The 19,715-nt window shown below is 44.1% G+C and overlaps 1 protein-coding gene across 1 annotated transcript in view; it reads left to right on the forward strand.

Moving 5' to 3' along the window:
- The window catches only part of PPFIBP1 (PPFIA binding protein 1), a 2,404,664-nt gene that overhangs the window by 2,083,870 nt on the left and 301,079 nt on the right, over window positions 1–19,715 (forward strand). The window contains exon 25 of the mRNA XM_044082713.1: window positions 8,750–8,926. Coding sequence (XP_043938648.1) covers window positions 8,750–8,926 — 177 coding nt within the window. The remainder of the gene's footprint in view (window positions 1–8,749; window positions 8,927–19,715) is intronic.

Raw genomic sequence — 19,715 nt, forward strand, 5'->3', positions numbered from 1 at the left:
TGTGTATTACAGAATGCTGGAAAAAACTGTGCCAAGAAAATCTCAGGCCTCCAAATAGAAAAAAAGTTTTCTGTTTAGTGTCAACAAAAGCCTTGTTAAATTGGTATTCCCACTATTCTTTCCTATCTGTGTGAGCTACTCAATTTAGGACTGATGTATTCTTCTCTTAAAGCACATTTGTCAGACATATCCAGCTGTTTACCAACAGATCCACTTCTTTCACACGTTATAAGGTCATACCTTTTTTAAAAGGCATCATTCACATCAGGCTACCAAACAAACCCATTCCACCTCCTTTGAATGTGAATTGTATCTTAGAGAAGTTATCAATCAAAGAAGAAGGTAGACCACCACCACGAACGATGTAACAGCTTTATTACATAAAATCCAAAAAAGTAAGCGCTTTCGCGTGCTGCCAATGCACGCTTCTTCAGACAAGTTTAAAACAGTATAGTAACCCATGTCTTATATATCTGATAGCAGTATAGCTTAACTAATTGATCAATTGAATAATTACTCAATTATATCATTCATTCCCTTTAAAAGCATCAAAAATCATTTAAAGCTATGCCGCATAGGTTATGAAGCTGTAATGCTTAATACTGAAATGAAAGCAGCTATTATATACATTTTGTTATGAAAAAATAAATAAATAATAAATATTTTTTATTGACATTCTCTTAACTCTTACAAGAACCATATGTGAATAAAACAATGAAACAATATAATACAATATAAAGGAAATATAGTCAAAATAGAACCCTAATCTTGTTGTAAACCTTGTCTCACATACCAAATAAAATATTCTAGCACCAATATGGAATATTTATAAATAATTTTATGTATAAATAAAGGGGGACTGAACTGCATGGTATAATTAAAATATTTTTTAAAAAATATATATATCTTGTATATATAAAAAATAAATATTTATCATGTTTTTCTTTCTAAAGTGCATAAGTGCTCATATCAAAATTTGGAGTAAACATTAATTTCTTGAATAAAATAAGTAAATATCAAATGGTCATGTGCAAATTTAATCATGTGCAAAAATCCTATCTATATATAAAAAAGCCTAAATATAAAAATAAACAATATATGAATATATCTGGGATGCATCAACAAGATATATATACATAACAGTATCATTATAAATATATGTTGTATCTGCATCTGGAACCATACAGATAGGTGTTAACAGTTCTATTATATTATTCTGAACTTCCCTAAGATCATATCATATTATATTATAGATGGATGGTCATTCTAAATACTCATAATATAAAGTAAAAATGCAGAGACAGAAATAAATTATTATATACACATAATTCATAAAATTAATCATCTTATTAATCCAAATGTTAAATGTAAGGAACTAAGCTCTATTTCTCATAAAGAACCTGCATAATGGGTAGATAATTGAGAAATGGAATGGATGGGGGTGGTGACACCCATCATAACCTCAACATATGTGTTCGCATATATGTCAATATGTATAAAGTATGTATGAAAATGTATATATACATTGTTGCTAGATAATGAAGACATATATATGTGTTAAAGTAAAATAAATATAAGGAATGACAAGTGAAGTTAGAGAAGTTGACTTTTTTCCTTTCAACCATCCCCTTCCACTTTTCTAAAATTCTGTATTTGGAAGACTGTTTTACAAGTGATCCTTACTTCATCCAAAAGAGTTTGAATTACAATACCTTCTAGAGATTTTTTCTCCAAGGACAGTGTGTTCTTGAGGACTAACCTTTCCTTTATGCCTAAGGTTGTCAATGAAATATCCTTAAATCAGTCTATTAACTTGCCTAATTTGTTCCTTACTTTTTCGAAATAAGAGATAAAAAATTTTGCTGGATGTTAATGGACAGTTTAGATTCTTTCTAGCAAAAACTATGGCTTTTAGAAAATCTAATCTGCTGTTTATCTATATCAGGGTGAAAAGCTGGGTTGTCCTATTTCCAAATAGACTACCTTCATGTGGATTTCATTGAATGTTTCTGTTCCTTTCATGACAGATATGTTCCAGGCCAAATCAAAGCTTGTTTAGTTGGCTATTTTTGTTTTTTTTTTCTAGGGCTTGGATTAAAAAAATATTTTACAAACAGCCACATGGACTTCCATTCACAAATTCATTAAACATTATAAAATAAGTGTAATGTCCAGGACAAGAATTGGCTTTTGCGAGGTCTGTTCTTCAAGGGATGTTAGACTCTACTTCCATGCCTCAGTCCTTCTGTCAGATAATCTAAAAGTTTGGGAATCTCTCCATCTGTTAGCAATACTGTAACAGTGATCATATGAAGAGTAGAGTACAGTTATGTAAGAACTTACCTTAACAGAAGATGTCCGAACTGATCTTGCAGTATCTCCCCCTCCCCACATCCTTTTGGATGAGATGGACCTCTCTCTTTGCTGACATGAGTCTTCTTCCTTAACCTTTTATGATTCTGACCTGTCTGGGGCAAGAAGGTTTGAAGAATTTCATACCCATACGGCCCTTATATACCAGCACGCTCTGTCTTGGCTTGGGTCATGAGACAGATGTCCAGGGTGAGAAAGAAGGTACTCAAGCTTTAGTATTCTGGCAGGATGCACTGAGTCCTTGGCAGGGTACTCCAGTAGGTCAGCAGTAATCAGTTTGAACATCTACTGTCGTAGTAAGATGTCCTTCTATTCAGTTTTGCAGTATTCTTTACATGTGGGTTGTATTCCGCTCATTGACCAGACGTCCGGCCTGTATATAAAAGCTTAGAGCCACTGCCTGTACACGGGACATCGCACAAAGACACAAACAACGTCAGCCATAAATGGGACGTCTGCTCGTCCAATCTTCAGAACTTTTCTGCCGCCATTCGGAAAGGTTAACTTGTACATTTGGTCTGCCATTGGATACTGTTGGTGTCATCTTCCAGCTTCAGATAAGTACCCATAAGGAATTTAATATATTGCTACTGCCTTTTGTTTTTGTTAATGTCATCCAGGGAGGGCAAGTGTAGGTGTGGAAGGCAAAATTCCACATAAAGACAGTCACAAACTTTGCTTGTTTTGTTTAGGGCCTACTCACGACCACCGGTCCTGCTGTATTTGTCAGGCCTGTGTTCCTAAAACATTGCACAGTTGTCTGTCGGCCTTGAGTCTTTTGGAAAACCAAAGACTCAAACATCTGGCTAAGTATGAAATAATATGTGGAAGGTTCCACGAGTGCTTCTGAGCCATCTGTAAAGAGGAAGGTTAGCAAAGCTAGGCCCAAATCCTCTTCATATGTGCCTACTCCCTCTGACGTACCCTTTGAGGTTGATGAAAACCTGGTGGTGCGACTGGAGGTAGGCTCTGCTCCCTCGGCGGGTACCAGTATGGAAGCAGTCAGGAGTGCAGATCCTAGCACTTCCAAGGCTATGCAGGTGTCTAGCTCACATGACTTGAGGGAACTGTGGTTAGTTATTGCAGAAGACTCTGGGACTGTTCCAGCATCGGAGTTGAGGCCTACGTCCACCATTTCTCCCCCAACAGGCTAAGCATGTTAAAAAGAAGCAAAAAACTAGGCACTACCCCTATGTCAGACTGGGATGTTTTTTCACATGGTCTAAATAAGACTGTGATGGCTTTGAAGGCTGTGGTTCCGGCTTCTCTTGTAGCCAGCCTGGCCTTCTCTTCCTCTCTGGTGTTGCTGTCAGGGTCTTAGGGGCCGCCTTCAGGGCAGCCTGGAGAATTACAAATTCATGACACTGGAAGGGGAGAGGGATAGGTTCCTGACCCAGAGACTCTCCCCATACTCTGGAATAGACTGCCCATACATGTCAAGCAGAGCACCTCCTTGGCCCTCTTCAAAAGGAACATTGACGATTGAATGGGAGATAGGAAATTCACCCCAGGGATCACGTCAGTCGCCCTGCTAGACAGGGGTCCAGGGAAGTAAATATTGTGGGAACAAATATCCAGGGAATTGTTATGGCTAGGCTTGTATAGGCCCTAGGGCCGATAGCCTAGTACCAACCTATGATTGAGGAATCTTCCTCAGATGAAAATTCCTTAGTATACTCCACCCAAATCACTTCACTGGAATATGCTCCCCAGAAGAAGAGGGGTAGATTCTCCCACAGAAGAGCTTTCCTTTGGGAAACTATTAATAAAATGAGGAAATTCTTTAAGTGGAATTCTTCTCAAATCTCAGAAGAACAAGAGAGAGATTATGAGCTATTCCATTTGGAGGCCCCTGCTCCTTCAGCAGTTCCTTCAGTCCTGCCAACTTAGATGCCTTTAAAGCAGCATCTAAGACCCCTGACTCCCAAGCCCTGCCCCTAAAAGACCTGATTGCCTCTATTGGGTCCCTGAGGATTTCAAGTTTCTTTTTAAATGCCTCTCAACTGACCCAGTTGTGGTTTCCATTACTTCAGATAAATCTTCACAACTATCTCCCTCTACTAAACTGCTTCCTTCTGATAAAGAAAGTAAAATTTTGGAAAGATTGGGTAAGAAGGTCTATACCTCTTCCACGCTGGCTAACAGGGCTTTAAATTACCAAACACACGTGTAGGTATGCTTTGGCCTTGCTCTCTCAGGCTACCCAGGCTCTTTCCCCATTGCCTAACTCAGAGGCTAAGTCATTATCTCTCTCACTTTTATCAGCCTTCTCCCAGGTAGCTAGACACTCAGTCAAGTAAAAGTTATGATGCAGTTGAGGCCTCTTCCAAAGCAGCAGCCCCTGCATCTGTTCTCAGAAGGCATTCATGGTTACATCTCCAGACACTCCCAGATGACATAAAGGCAAAATTGCTTAATGCTCAAGCAGCTGTGGTATTGTTTAAATCACTGCAGGAAAAAGGTAAGGAGCTTCAGGATTTGACACGTTTGTTTCTTCAGTTCCAAAATTTCATAGGAACTTTCCTGCCATGACTCCTTTTGTCAGGAAACCTGCTCACCCCTCCACTTCTGCTCCTTTGGGAACTAGGGCACGTAACTCTCCCAGGAGACACCCACAGGCTAAGGCTGTTACTTCTGTTTCTGTTGCCCCTCCTTGGCAGCCCTTTCAGCCCAGACAAAGTCCTCTATGATGCTCTGCCCCCTCTTCCGAGTCATACCCCTTTGTCTCTTTACCTTTCTTTCCCTTTCTGGTTGGATGGAAATCACTCAGGACTCCTGGGTGATTTCAGTTATCCAAAGAGGATACTTTATGACTTCGAAGACAGTCCCTCCCTTTCACGGTATATCTCAATCCTCCTCAGCCTACTGCATCTGTTCCCCTCGATTCTTGCTCAACTTTCTGATCTGGCACCATTCAGTCTGTCCTCCCAGTCCAACTGGGGAGGGGATTCTACTCCAGGATGTTTCTAGTTCCAAGGAAAGATGGTCCTTGGAGGCCTATATTAGATCTTTCCTTGTTAAACACTTTCCTGGTAGTGCCTTCTTTCAGAATGCTGTCCTTCCCCTGGTCCCTCCTCAAGCTTTTTTAGCTTATCTGGAGCTCAAGGATACATACCTGCATATTAGTATTCATTCTCACTTCAGGAAGCTTTTGTGTTTCTCGGTGGGTTCTTTGCACTTTCAGTCTACTGCCTTGCCCTTTGGTCTTTCTACTGTTCCAGGGGTATTCACAAAGTACCTGGTCCCCCAGCTTTTACCTATTTAAGGCTAAACGACCTTCAAGTTTACCCATACTTGGACGATCTGCTGTTTCTGGCTAACAGTCCAGACTTCTTAACCCAACATCTGAACCTAGCTATTCCCTTTCTGCAGGCCCTGGGTTTCTCAATAAATTTCAAAAAATCATGCCTCACAACAATTCAGGATCTTATATTCCTGGGGTGCAGGTTCTACACAGACTTGATACTTTATCCTCGTGTGGAGAAAGCAACCTATCTCAAGGCAATCATGGACGCTGTTCTGCCTCTTCCTTCCATCACGGCCAGGGAGTTTCTGAGATTGCTGGGGTTCATGGCCTCCTCTATTCCCATGTTACCCTTTGTAAAGGTACACATGAGGTTCTAGTGTTTTTTAAAGATAGTTTGGTCCCAGCATGCTCATCCCTTGGATGTCTTGATTCCCCTTCTCCCCTGTCTGAAAACGAAGTTACATTGGCGGATGCAGCAACTCAGTCAGAACCCTGGCCTACCTCTTCAGGTACCTCATCCAGTTTGGCAACTCTTCACAGATGCCTCAGACTTTGGTTGTTGGTTGGGTAGCAACCTTTGCTTCCAGGAAAGTTTGGGGTCTTTGGTCCCCTTCTCAAAGGAAGCAACATATCATCATCAAGGAAATGAGGGCTCTAATTCTAGCCCTAGAGATCTTTAACACGGTATTCTTGCTAGGCCCCCACAGGATCCTCACAGACAATACCACGGTCCTTAGGTACATAAACAAGCAGGGGGGGGGCACAAAATCTTATTTTCTCTGTCACCTAGCCATCAAAGCTTGGGAATTGGCTACTCAGTACAAAGTGACTCTGCATGCTGTGTACCTTCCCACGGCTCAGAATTCTGTGGCAGACGCATTAAGCCGATCTATGACACAATATTATGCGTGAATACTTTACAGGGATGTATTCCTGGATCTAATTTACTGGTGGGGGTACTCCAGAACTGGACTTTTTTGCCTCCCCTATGAACAGACAACTTCCTTGCTCTTGTGCCAGGGTCCCTCACCCTCGTGTGGAAGGTGAATGCTCTCTTTTTCATGGAAGGGGATGTTTTTCTATGCATTCCTCCCTTTCTCCTTAATTCAGAAAGTCCTGTTGAAAATTCTACAGGACATACCCAAAATCTTGCTAGTCACTCCCATTTGGCAAAGGCAGCACTGGTCCCCTCTTCTGCAGTTAGCCAAGGGTCATCACTACAAGTTACCTCACTGAATGGGCCTGCTCACTCAGGATAAGGGATCATTAATCCACCCCTATCTGACTTTGTGGGTGATCAATTTTTGATCCCTTTCGGACTTCTGTTTTCTAAGGACATCCTAAGGGTTTTGCAGGAGGCCAGGAAACCAAATACTAGAAAATATTACATTTTCAAGTGGAGATGATTTTCCATTTGGTGCCAAAAAAGAAAGAGGATCCCTCTGGTGAGGAGATTCCTTTAGTACTTTCTTACCTGTGTGAGTTGGTCAACAGTGGTCTTTCGTACTCCTCAGTTAAAGTCCACTGTTCTGCCTTGCCTCCCTGTTTGCCTTTAACTCCCCCCTTAGCTTCCAGGTTAGACATTAAGCTTTGTCTTAAAGGCTTCCTACATTTAAGACCTCCCAGGAAACCAGTTCCTCCTCCTTGGGATCTTAACTGTGTGTTAGAAAAGCGTACTCAGGCCCCTCTTGAGCCAGCAGTTTCTGCCTCTCTAAGTTTTGGACATGGAAAACTGTGCTTCTAGTTGCCTAAACTTCTGCTAGAAGGGTCTCTGAGATTCTGGCATTGATGGCTTCCCCCCTTTCCTAGTTTTTCATAGGGACAGAGTATCCTTGAGAACTAATCCAACCTTCATGCCCAAAGTGGTAATTGAGTTGCCTCTTAATCAGTCCATCCAACTGCCTGGCTTCTTCCCTTCTCCTCAGTCCACCAGTAAGAGGATTTTGCATACCTTAGATGTGCATAGATAAGTCAGATTTTACCTTGACAAAACTACGTCCATTAGGAGGTCTGACCAACTTTTTGTTTCTTTTCATCCCAGGACTCTGGGTTTGCCTGTTTCCAAGCAAACTATTTTCACATGGATCTCTAAGGCTATTGTGTATTGCTACGAATTCCATGGGAAGTTGTTCTTTGCATCTGTCAAGGCCCATTCCACTAGGTCAGTGGCATCCTCAAGGGCCTTCTTTAAAGGTCTAGATGTTCATTCCATCCTAGAAGCTGCCACCTGGTCATCTGTTCATACTTTTATGAAACATTACAAATTGGACACTGTTTCTAGATCCAGGGCAGGTTTTGCCAGGGCGGTTCTGCATGGATTCCTGGAAAATGCTTCCACCTCCATGGGTTCCCTTTCAGCTTATGCACTCACTCATATGTGAAGAATACTGCAACATTGAATAGAAGGACATAGAATAGTTGTGTAAAATTTTACTATTACCATAGATGTCCTTCTCTTCTGTGTTGCAGTATTCCTTCCTGCCTTCCCCTTACAACTTGCTCTTTCCTAGGATGATGATCTCTTTGGACTACTTTCCTTATGGGACTTTCTTATTCTGCAGATTTTACGTGCGGACATCCCTTTTATTGCTGATGTTGTCTGTGCCTTCATGTGACATCCCATGTACAGGCAGTGGCTGTAACCTTTTGTATACAGGGTGGACATCAGGTTGCTGTGCGGAATACAACCCATATGTAAAGAATACTGCAAGACAGAAGAGAAGGACATCTATGGTTATGGTAAGATTTTACACAACTATTCTGTCTTACAAAACTATACTTTCATATACATATTCTTGTTAGAGCACTTATAAGATTTTTAGTTTATTTTAATAATGCATGTGAATTTGCTTTCTCATGGTCTTATGAAATGATGTATATTAGTAATCCGTATGCAATGCATGCAGTAAAGTGTGCCATAGAATGGAAGTGTTGTCATTGAATGGGTAAGCAAACCATTAGGAGTTTAAGGCTGGCAGTGGCAAACAGTGCTTTGTAGCCAGCTGAGATATTATAAAAACGTAAGATGAGCTGCATTTGATTTTACTGAGCAGTAATGCATTATGTAATTCTTTATAGTGTTTGCTGTCTGTATACTTAAAACTTGCATATGTGAATTATTTTGTTTAGCCAAAGAAACTTGTGTTTAGTAATTTTGGAAGCCTGAGGAGAAAGAAGCAGGATGATACAGAAGAGTACATTTGCCCAATGGAGCTGGGCTTGCAAACAAGCAGCAGTTCTCAGAAAGGAACACAAGGTACAGACGCAAGGGTATATAATGATGATGACCTCGACAATTTAGAACAGGTATGTTGAAGTCTTAGTGTTAATGCTAACCAAACCATATGCATGCAGAGTGTTAGAAATGTGTTAAGTAGAGAGAAATAAGCTGCTGTATTTATTTTACTTACAAAATCTAAGATTAGGCATGTTTGCATTTCTGAATTTCAGAAATGTTCCTTTCAGTCTTCATTTGCAGTCAGGGTATAGTCTTGACATCTTTTGGAACTTTTTCCCTGATGCTTTTCTGACTGTAAACCATCCAGCCCCCAAATCTGGAAATGTCAAAGTTTCAGATGTCAGGGGGGGGTAAGTAGTTTCTTTTAATTGGTTAACACCTGCCAGTAGTTACTAATGAGTTTTCACATTCCTGACTTCTGGCAGGCTGAACAGAAAAAGTTTAAATGTAAGAAAAGACTTTTCAACTCGGCAAATGCGTCAGCTTTTTGCCTTGCATGTTAAGTTAAAAGTCATTTTCATATATAAACTACTTACACGTGGCACTACATACTGCAGGTTTTGTTCTGCAACTAAGTTGTAGTGAAAAAAAAGCACCCCAGAATTTGAGATAAGGCAGACTGTGCACAATTTAGTACTGCAGGTTTGAAGCAGTAAACTGGGTAATTGACATTGTGAGTGTGGCTAACAAGGTGACCAACGGTCCCAGTTTTTCCGGGACAGTCCCAGTTTGGAAGCCTATTTCCCGGAATCCCAAACATTGTCTTTGGGACACAGAAATGTCCCAGTTTAGACCGCTCAGTCTGAATGGTGACTTGGCTTCCCAGGGTGGCCAGTCCCCCTGATTTCTCATCCTAAGCAGCTCTGGGGACTTTGTAATTTTTCGGGGATGCCACTGGGCATGGGGTAAGGTCGGATGCCTTCGCCCTGGTAGGAGCCTTCCAGGCTCTGCCGTCATCAGTCAGATGGTCTTCGTGTTTCACTGTTGCAGTCATCACATTTGGGTTATCCTGCCAGGGGTAGCTGTCAGTCAGCCTGAATACCAGAGGCTTAGTATTTCTGCATCTGTTGCTGTCGCTTCAGGACTGACTTCAGGTCATCAGTGGTATAAAATCAGGCAGCTGACGCCATTACATCAATCTTTCTTGCTGAGGAGCCCGAAGCAGAAGCAGTTCACACGAGTGCCGGTCGGCCACTACCTGTGTTTTCATTTCCAAATTGAAGTTGAATTCTTCTAAAGCTAAATACCCCGTTGGGGATACTTTTTTCTTGTTCTAATCGATGTCAGAAAAAGTTAACAATAGTCTCGCCTGTGGAAAGTAAATACCACACCGAGACTTCCATTCTTACTGTGTCATCTGTATAGGCCCAGACCACGACGTCCCTCGCTGTCGCTTTTGTGCTTTGTTCAACGCCAGAACTATACGTCGTCAGGCCCTTATTGTAGCTAGATATTTTCCCTCTGTCCTCAAATTCAATATGGCTTCGGTAAGCCCTCCGACTACCGATCTTCTGAAAAACATATGGATAAAGACAGAGACGGACCGCACAGGTCCAAAACTGCCGATGATGCTTCCTCTATGCTAGTCGTCAGTTCTCTGGTCATCAGTGAGGCACTTTCGCAGCCCCTGATGCCCACTTCTGTGGATTCGCAGGCCGCTACAGAGACCCTTTCGGAGTCTGGTATGCCGCTAGACTCATCTTTGACTAAGGATCCTGTGGATGTCTCTAACTAGGATGGGTCTGGAGCCGCTGAGCAGGCAATGACTTCCGAGGAAGTACTTTACACTACCGATACTCGACAGAGACTGATGACTTCTTTCGCATCTTCAGTTCTTTCTAAAACTACTGAGTTTCTAAGGCCCAGGGTATGAACTGCACCCAAAAAAACGATGACCCAGGCTCAGGCACTTGCTTCCTTGCCTCCATCTCAGATGCTTAAAATGTCAGAGGACCTTATTATGCTTATATGGGGAAGTCAGGCTACCCCTTCCTAAACAAAAAGAGACTTGTTCCCAGTAGTTTTATCTGAACAGGAGTCTGATGACTCTGATGCTTCTGAATATGAAGACATGCAACCCCTCTCTGCTTATGAGGATTCTGATGCAGAGGAATCCTTTCCTTCTGCCTCTCCACCCAAGGGTTTTTCATTTGGGGGGAAACCCTTCATACTTTAAGGGAGCATTTCCAGTGAGAATATCAAGACTATCCTCAGTCAAAAAGGAGACTCAGGGAATTCTTAGGTTTACCACAGCACAGACCTTTGGCCATTCCTCCTGTCCTGAATGTTGTGGATGATTTTTTTTATGGAATCCAGTTTGACTCCTGACACCCTTCCTCCTGCTCCCAGGAAACCTGATGGGTACTACAGAGTCCCTGACTTTCACAAATTCATTTTCAAAAATCCTGCTGCTGACCCCAAGGTCATCTCTCAAAGACCTAAAGGAATTAAAGCAACCTCAGCTAAGAATCCCACCCCCTCAGACAGGGATTCCTGAGCTTTAGACAGATGGGGTAAAAAAGTATACACCTCTGCTACTCTTGTTATTAGAGCATTAGATTGTCAGTTCCTCATGCTGAAATATCAGTAGCATACCATGAAACTCCTCAAACAAAAAATATCTTCCTTTCCTGCTTGTACAGAAAATAAAGAATTACAAGAGTTTATGCGTTCTGCAAGTCAAGTTACTAAGCACACTTGCAATGTGGCTTTGATGCCCTAGAAGCATCTTGCAGGGCAGCAGTCACTGGTTCTGTCCTTAGAAGGAATGCTTGGCTTGAGGAACAGACCTTGCCAGACCATGTCAAATCCAAATTATTGGCCACACCATTGAACAAAGACTATTTATTTGGCACCAAGGCAAAAGAGATGGAAGAAAAAGTTAAATCTATGCAGGCAGTTAGACTTCTTACAGGTCCATCCTCCAAGGTTCAGTAGACATTGCCCCTCCAAGCACTGGTCCTTTCCTGCCCCCTCCAGGCCAGCTCAGCCCAGACCCAGGGGAAGCAGACCCCCTCAGACAGCAGCCTCTGGGAATGCAGAGATCTAAGCAATGGAGTTCCTCCTCTTTAAAAACAGGGAGTGCAAAGCCACCTCCTTATGGAAGAACTCACAATGACTTTATACCCCCACCCCTTACCTCTGCCCACCTGCTTGTGCCTCTAGGAGGAAAACTCTCCTTCCATGGAAGCAACTGGGCCTCTATTAGCAATGACCGATGGGTCCTCAACATAATGTTCCAGGGATACATACTTTATTTCCACACTCTGCCAACCCCAAAAGGGTTCCCAGATCTGCCTCCACACCAATGGACAGAGGCCAAAAAACAAGTCCTCTCCCTGCTCTCTATGAGGGCAATACAGCATGTTTCTGCAGAACAGATAGGCCAAGGTTTCTATTCCAGACTCTTCCTGGTAGCCAGAAAAGAGGGCACCTGGCGCCCAATCCTCGATCTATCCATTCTAAACAACTTTATGGTGATGCCAAAATTCAAAATGCTCACCCTACAGCAGCTTCTTCCTTTGCTTTCCAAGGATGCTTGGTTAACCACCCTAGACCTTAAAAGAGGCCTACCTACACATCCCATTCAGGGAATCTTGCAGGAAATATATACGTTTTGTGGCAGAATCTATGCACTTTCAGTTCTCTGCGCTTCCTTGGGCTTATCCACTGCTCACAGAGTTTTCACAAAATGCCTGGCTCCAGCCATTGCCTTTTGCAGACAAAGAAATATTAAAATTTACCCCTACTTAGACTGCCTGATTCAGGCAGACAGTCAGGAAAAGCTGTTACAGCACCTGACCTTTGTAAAGGAGCTACTGACCTCCTTGGGGTATACTGTCAATAAAAAGAAATCAAAACTAGTCCCCACACAAAAAGTTGTGTTGACCTAGCATCCCAGATGGCATTCCTTACTCCAGAAAAACAAGCCTACCTGATAACTACTACTCTCAACTAGCCACCAATACCCAGTTATCCGCAAGGAAAATCCTGCAAGCTCTAGGGTTCATGGCCTCCTGCATTCTACTCATTCTATATGCCAGACTGCATAGGAGGAAACCACAGTGGTACCTAAAAAGCCTTTGGTGTCAACACTCTCAAGACCTAGAAACTGTCATACCAATGATACCTTGTCTAAGAAAAGATTTTCTTTGGTGGGCAGAAGCATGCAACCACAACAAGGGACTTCTCTTCTCACAACCCCACGCCGCACAGACCCTCACCACTGATGCATCAGACTATTCCTGGGGTGCACACCTGGACGACAGGTGCATTCAGGGCCATTGGAGCCCAAATCAAATACATCTGCACATCAACCAAAACTAAATGCTAGCTGTTCAGCATGCCCTGACAGCTTTCAGACCCCTACTCTCCCTGGGGCCTCTACTGATCAAAACAGACACCACCACAGTGATGTGGTACATCAACAAGCAGGGAGGGACTCACTCTTATCCTCTCTGCAAGCTCGCCATGACCTTTGGCACATGGCCTCAGCCATGCAACTACACCTGTTAGCACAATTCCTGCCAGGCTCCCTAAACTCTCTGGCAGACAACTTAAGCAGAAACCTGCTAGATCCACACGAGTGGCAGCTAGACCACAGAACCCTTCACCCTTGTTACCCAGAAATGGGGCAGCCGGATGGTGGACCTCTTTGTCTCCCACTCCAGTCATCACCTCAGCAAATTCTGCACCAGGGAACCTCACAGCAAGGCCTGGAAAGTGGATGCTCTATCCTTCCAGTAGGTAAACCTCTCGGTCTATGCATTTCCCCCTCTACCACTCATTTCAAGGGTACTGCTCAAAATAATGGAGGAAAAACTGAGGGAAATCCTGATTGCCCCAGACTGGCCACTCCAGCACTGGTACTCACTGCTGCGCAGCCTGTCACCCCTGCCACCATGGCACCTACCTCAGATCCCAACAATCCTGACCCAGGTGAATGGAGAATTCATGCATCCCCAATTGCAGACCCTCAACCTGGCAGCCTGGCTTATTCCCTGACCTCTCCTCAAGCTGCTAGCCTAAGCAAACAAGTCCTAGATGTTATACACGAGGCCAGACGCCCCAGCACTAGAAAATCCTATGCTGACAAGTGGAAAAGGTTTTTCACCTGGATACAGGCTAAGGGAGCCGGAACGGCACAGCCCTCCCTACCTCTCATACTGGATTACCTAGCCAGACCTACTACACGGGGTGTCTACCCTTCTGTTCTGTTAAAATTCATGCCTCTGCCATCTCTGCTCATTACAGCACAGAGCCACTTCTCTTCTTACACCCTTTCATCAAACAGTTCCTAAGAGGGGATAACAACTTAAGGCCACCCAGAAGAGCTCCTACCCCAGCTTGGGATCGTAACTTTGTGTTGGAAAAGCTCACCCTACCCCCCTTTGAACCTGCAGCTTCAGCAGAGTTAAAATTCCTCTCTTGGAAGACAGCATTGCTTCTGGCCATCACTTCAGCTAGAAGAGTATCAGAGCTGATAAGGTCTCCCTCAGTACTAACCCATCCTTCATGCCCAAAGTGGTGTCCAGTGTGGCTCTTAACCAGTACATTCATTTGCACTCCTTTTTCCCCTAACCCAGGGAAGGTGGCCTAATGGTTAAGGTGTTGCCTTACAAACACAAGGTGCAGGGTTTGAGTCTCACAAGGGATAATTGGCTAGGCTTAAAATGGCTCGCAAGGGCAGTTAACCTAGTACTAATCTATGAACCTGTGAAACAAGGGGGAAAGGATTCTGCACTTTCTAGATGTGCACAGATGGCTCAGATTCTGTTTGGACAGGACTAAATCTTTTAGAAAAACTGATCAATTGCTAGTCAGCTTCAAGCAGGGACAGAGGGGAAGGCCATATACAAACAAACAATCTGCAAATGAATAGCATACTGCAGCCATTCCTGCTACAAACAGCACGGGAAACCATCCCCAAAGGGGGTCAGGACACATTCCACCAGGGCAACCTCCACCTCTGCAATTTTTCTCAGAGGGCTTCCCACCTGGGACATCCTGGAGGCTGCAACATGGACATCTGTTCATACCGTCACCAAGCATTACCACCTACCTATCTTCTCCAAATCCAGGGCAGGCTTTGTCACTGCAGTCTTGCAGGGCATCCTAGCCAGCCCCCAGTCTTCTTGACTGCCTCCACCCTTTTCTTCAGCTTTGGGAATTAACCCAAATGTGATGATTGCAACAGTGAAACACGAAGAACATAGTAGAGTTGTGTACACTTACCATAAATGTAGATGTTCCAGTGTATTCACTGTTGCAGGTCCAGGTATCCCCCCTCCATCCCCCTTGTCTCTCTCTCCCCCTCTCCTTACAGGGAATTTTTGGTATTTACTTTCTACTGGTGCTGTTCTTCCACCATAACCTAGCTCCCTATTTGGGGGCTCCTGACAGGGCAAGAAAAACTGATGTAATGGCATCTGCTGCCTGATTTTATACCACTGACAACATGACATCAGTCCTGGAGTGACAGAACTGATGCAGAAATACTAAGCATCTGGTATTCAAGCCGACTGAGGGCTACCCCTGGCAGGATAACTCAAATGTGATGACTGCAACAGTGAATACACTCTCACATCTACATTTATGGTAAGTGTACACAACTGTACTTTACTCCCTCCAGGACTTCTGTTATGGAGGGGTGATGTCCTTCAAGGATGCATCTGCAGTCTTAACAAATGGGTTGTCCTGTCGTCAGGCAGCCCTTCGGTCGGCCGGATTCCAAAGTCTGGGTCTGGCTTCGGCTGGTGTCGCACTTCACCCGACGTCATTGCGGCAGTTATTCGGGTATAAAGGCATCAGCCGACGCCATTTTCCCCAGTCTTTCTTGCCGCGTGGCGCCCGAAGCAGAAGCTGTTCGCAAGTGCCGGTCGGTCAGATCCAGAGATTACTTCTACCGAATACTACTTCGAAGACTTCTATAAAGCTAAGTACCCCGTTGGGGACTCTTTCTTGCCTCAGCGGATGTCAGAGAAAGTTAATAACTGTTTATCTTGTGGGAAACAAATACCTCATAAGGATTTCCACTCCTATTGCATACATTGTTTAGGCCCAGACCACGACGTAGCAGCTTGTCTAGCCTGTGCTTCTTTTAACCGACGGACACTTAGACGTCGCTCAGACTTTGCTGAACAGATTTTTGGCTCTGATTTTGCCTACATTATGCCGTCGGCTCCTCCGACTACGCAAATAACCAAAAAACGCAAAGAAAAGGACCGACACTCGCGGTCCGCAGTTTCGGCCGAAACCACGGTTAAGCAAACCACGAGTGTCTCGGTTTCGGCCGAAACCGAGCAAGCGGTTCTTTCTTCAGCCGAAAACTTGCCTTCTACCGAGGCCTCTTCTAACCTGGTAGAAACGGCTTCTGAAATCCAGCCTTCTGTTGCAATTTCACAGGATTTTGTCAGACACCATTCCCCTAGATATTTCTACCCCTGCACGTGGAGCTGCTAGGCCTCCTCCAGCTATGTCTATTAAGGCCTTTGCCAGGGCTAAGGCAGCCAAAGCATCAAAACCTGTGCCTGCCAAGCCCCCCTCTCACAGGCCCAGCACCAGCTCCCATATGCTTTCTTTGGCAGAGGATCTCATCTCCTTAATTCGTGGAGCCCAGCCTCATCCAGACAGGACCTCTCTCCCTCCTCCAGAAAAAAGGCCTAGGGCAGAGCCCCCTGAGCCAGTAGCCACAGATGATTCCTCGGATGACTCAGATCATTCAGATCCTCCTGAGGCTTCTTATTCTCCTTACGAAGACTCTGATGCTGAGGAGTCCATCCCTTCAGCCTCTCCTCCTGAGGAATTTTCCTTTGGGGAAACCTTGCATGCTATGAGGGAACATTTTCAGTGGCAGGGCCAGGATTTCTCAGACTCTAGGAAAAGGCTTAGGACCTTTCTACACTTGCCACAGCATAGGCCTTTAGCTATACCTCCAGTCCTATCTGTTGTTGATGATGCATTTAATGATGTTTGCACTGCTCCTGATACTTTACCTCCGGCCCCTGCTAAGCCCGATAGGTACTACAGGGTCCCGGACACTCATCACCACTTATATAAGGCTCCTTTTGCAGATCCAGAGACTATCTCCCAGGGCCCTAAAGCTGTAGCAGCTACTTCTTCTAAAAACCCCCTCCCCTCTGAAAGGGATTCCAGGTCCTTAGAGAGATGGGGTATAAAAGTTTACACCTCTGCTACTTTGTCAGCTAGAGCTTTGAACTGCCAATTTCATATGATTCAATATCAAGAGTTTATGCTTGACCAGTTGACTAAGAAACTGTCCTCAGAAGAATCTATAGATAAAAAGTATGTTCAAGAAATGTTACATAACATACAGCAGGTTAGTAACCATTCTTTAAAATGTGGCTATGATGCACTGGAGGCTTCCTTTAGATCAGCCATGACTGGCACAGTTATCAGGAGGCATGCATGGTTGAAAGAACAGGCATTACCAGACCATGTCAAATCTAAGCTTTTGGATGCACCTATGGGCAAGGTCAATTTATTTGGTGCCCCCGCACAGCAGATTCTAAAAAAGATGGAAGAGAAAGCAAAATCTGTGCAAACAGTGAAAGATTTCTTACAAGTTCAACCTCCAAGGTTTAGCAGGAACTGGCCCTCCAAAAATTGGTCTTTTCCGGACACCTCTAAGGCACAAAGAGGCAGGAACAGGCGCTCTAGAGGCAGAAACCAATCCAGGGGTGCCTACAGGGGTCGCCAGTGGCAGGGTAACAACCAGCGAGGCACGGATACAGCCACCACCACTACAACAACTCAATCACAGTGACTTGGCGGTGGCACTGCCTACCAGGGAACAACTAGAAGCACCCTTGGGCGGAAAGCTAACATTATTTTCAAAAAACTGGCACTGCATTACAACAGAAAAATGGATTTTGCAGACTATAGACAAAGGCTACAGGTTCCATTTCCATACACTTCCAGGAAAGAGAGGAATGCCAAACCTACCACCTTCTCAAAGGGCAGAAGCTCTAAAACAAATATCTCAATTATTAAGAATGAGAGCTGTGGAAAAGGTACCATTTCTGGAGCAAGGGAAGGGATTTTACTCCAGGCTCTTCCTGGTACCAAGAAAAGAAAACAAATGGAGACCTATTCTAGACCTGTCTGCTTTAAACACATTCCTCATTGTCCCAAAATTCAAAATGCTGACTCTACAGCAGCTTCTTCCCATGCTGGGCAAGGAGTCTTGGCTGGTAACTCTAGATCTCAAGGAGGCATACCTGCACGTCCCCATAAGACCAATTTGCAGAAGATACCTCAGATTTCTTGCAGGATCAGAGCATTATCAATTCTCAGCATTGCCCTTTGGCTTATCTACTGCGCCCAGAGTGTTCACGAAATGCCTGGCATCAGTAATCGCTCATTGCAGACTTCAGGGAATTCAAATTTATCCCTACCTGGACGACTGCCTGATACAAGCGGACAACAAAAACAAGCTCACAGAAGATTTACAAAGAGTCATCTACCTGCTGCAGGCCCTGGGATATACAGTCAATACAAAAAAGTCAAGGCTGATTCCATCCCAAAGAATAACCTTTCTGGGTGCAGAACTGGACACATCAAAACAAATGGCATTTCTAACTACAGAAAAGAAAGAGCAACTTCCTCTCTACTTCTTGGCATTAACAAAGCAGAGCCATCTAACTGCAAGAAAAGTGCTACAAGCTCTAGGCTTCATGGCATCCTGCATAATTCTGGTACCTCATGCCAGGCTGCATATGAGAAAGCTACAGTGGTACCTAAAGAATTTGTGGTCTCAGCACAAGCACAGCCTAGAAACCAAAATTCCAATAATCCCATGCCTGAAACAAGAGTTCTTATGGTGGGCTCAGGCCTGTCAATCAAACACAGGACTGCCCTTCTGCAAAAGTCAACCAAGACAAACCATCACGACAGATGCCTCAGACCTCGGTTGGGGGGCACACATGATGGACAAGTGCCTTCAAGGCCTATGGACTCAAGACCAGCTGCATCTGCACATAAATCTAAAAGAAATGATGGCAGTAAAATTGGCAATCCAGGCATTCAGACCTTTTCTCCAAGAAGGCCAGTTGATGATAAGGACAGACAACACCACAGTTATGTGGTACATCAACAAGCAGGGAGGCACGCACTCATACCCTCTATGCCGGTTGGCACTGGACCTATGGAATGTGGCTCTGAGCTACAACATTCAGTTACAGGCAATTTATGTACCAGGGAAGGAAAACATTCTAGCAGACATATTAAGCAGAACTACAACAGATGCCCACGAATGGATGCTACATCCGGACATCTTCAAAACCATCACAAGAAAATGGGGATTACCACAAATAGACTTGTTTGCATCCCCTCTCAATCACCAGTTGAAGAAATTCTGCACAAGGACTTACCACCCACTTGCTTGGAAGGTGGACTCCCTATCCTTCAGTTGGAAAAGCCTGACAGCATACGCATTCCCACCACTTCCTTTGATGCACAAGGTGCTTCTCAAGATCAAAGAGGAACGTCCGAGGATCATTCTGATAGCCCCAACCTGGCCAAGACAACATCGGTATCCACTTCTGAGGAGCATGTCCCGGGGACAAATATGGACACTGCCCCTGATCCCATTACTACTGACACAGAACTACAACAACATTCTGCATCCAAACTTAAAAACTCTGCAGCTAACTGCCTGGAACATTACATAACGGCAATTAACCCGAATTTATCCCAAAGGGTTAAAGACATAATCCTGGAGGCTCGTAGACCTTCAACAAGAAAGAATTATGCAGCAAAATGGAAAAGATATCTCATCTGGAGTACTGCAAAGGGGCAAGATGTGACACTGGTGAACATATCCAACATCCTGGAGTA

This window comes from Protopterus annectens, chromosome 9.part0, assembly GCF_019279795.1.
Source record: "Protopterus annectens isolate FY-2018-M chromosome 9.part0, PAN1.0, whole genome shotgun sequence".
NCBI classification, from domain to species: Eukaryota; Metazoa; Chordata; order Ceratodontiformes; family Protopteridae; genus Protopterus; species Protopterus annectens.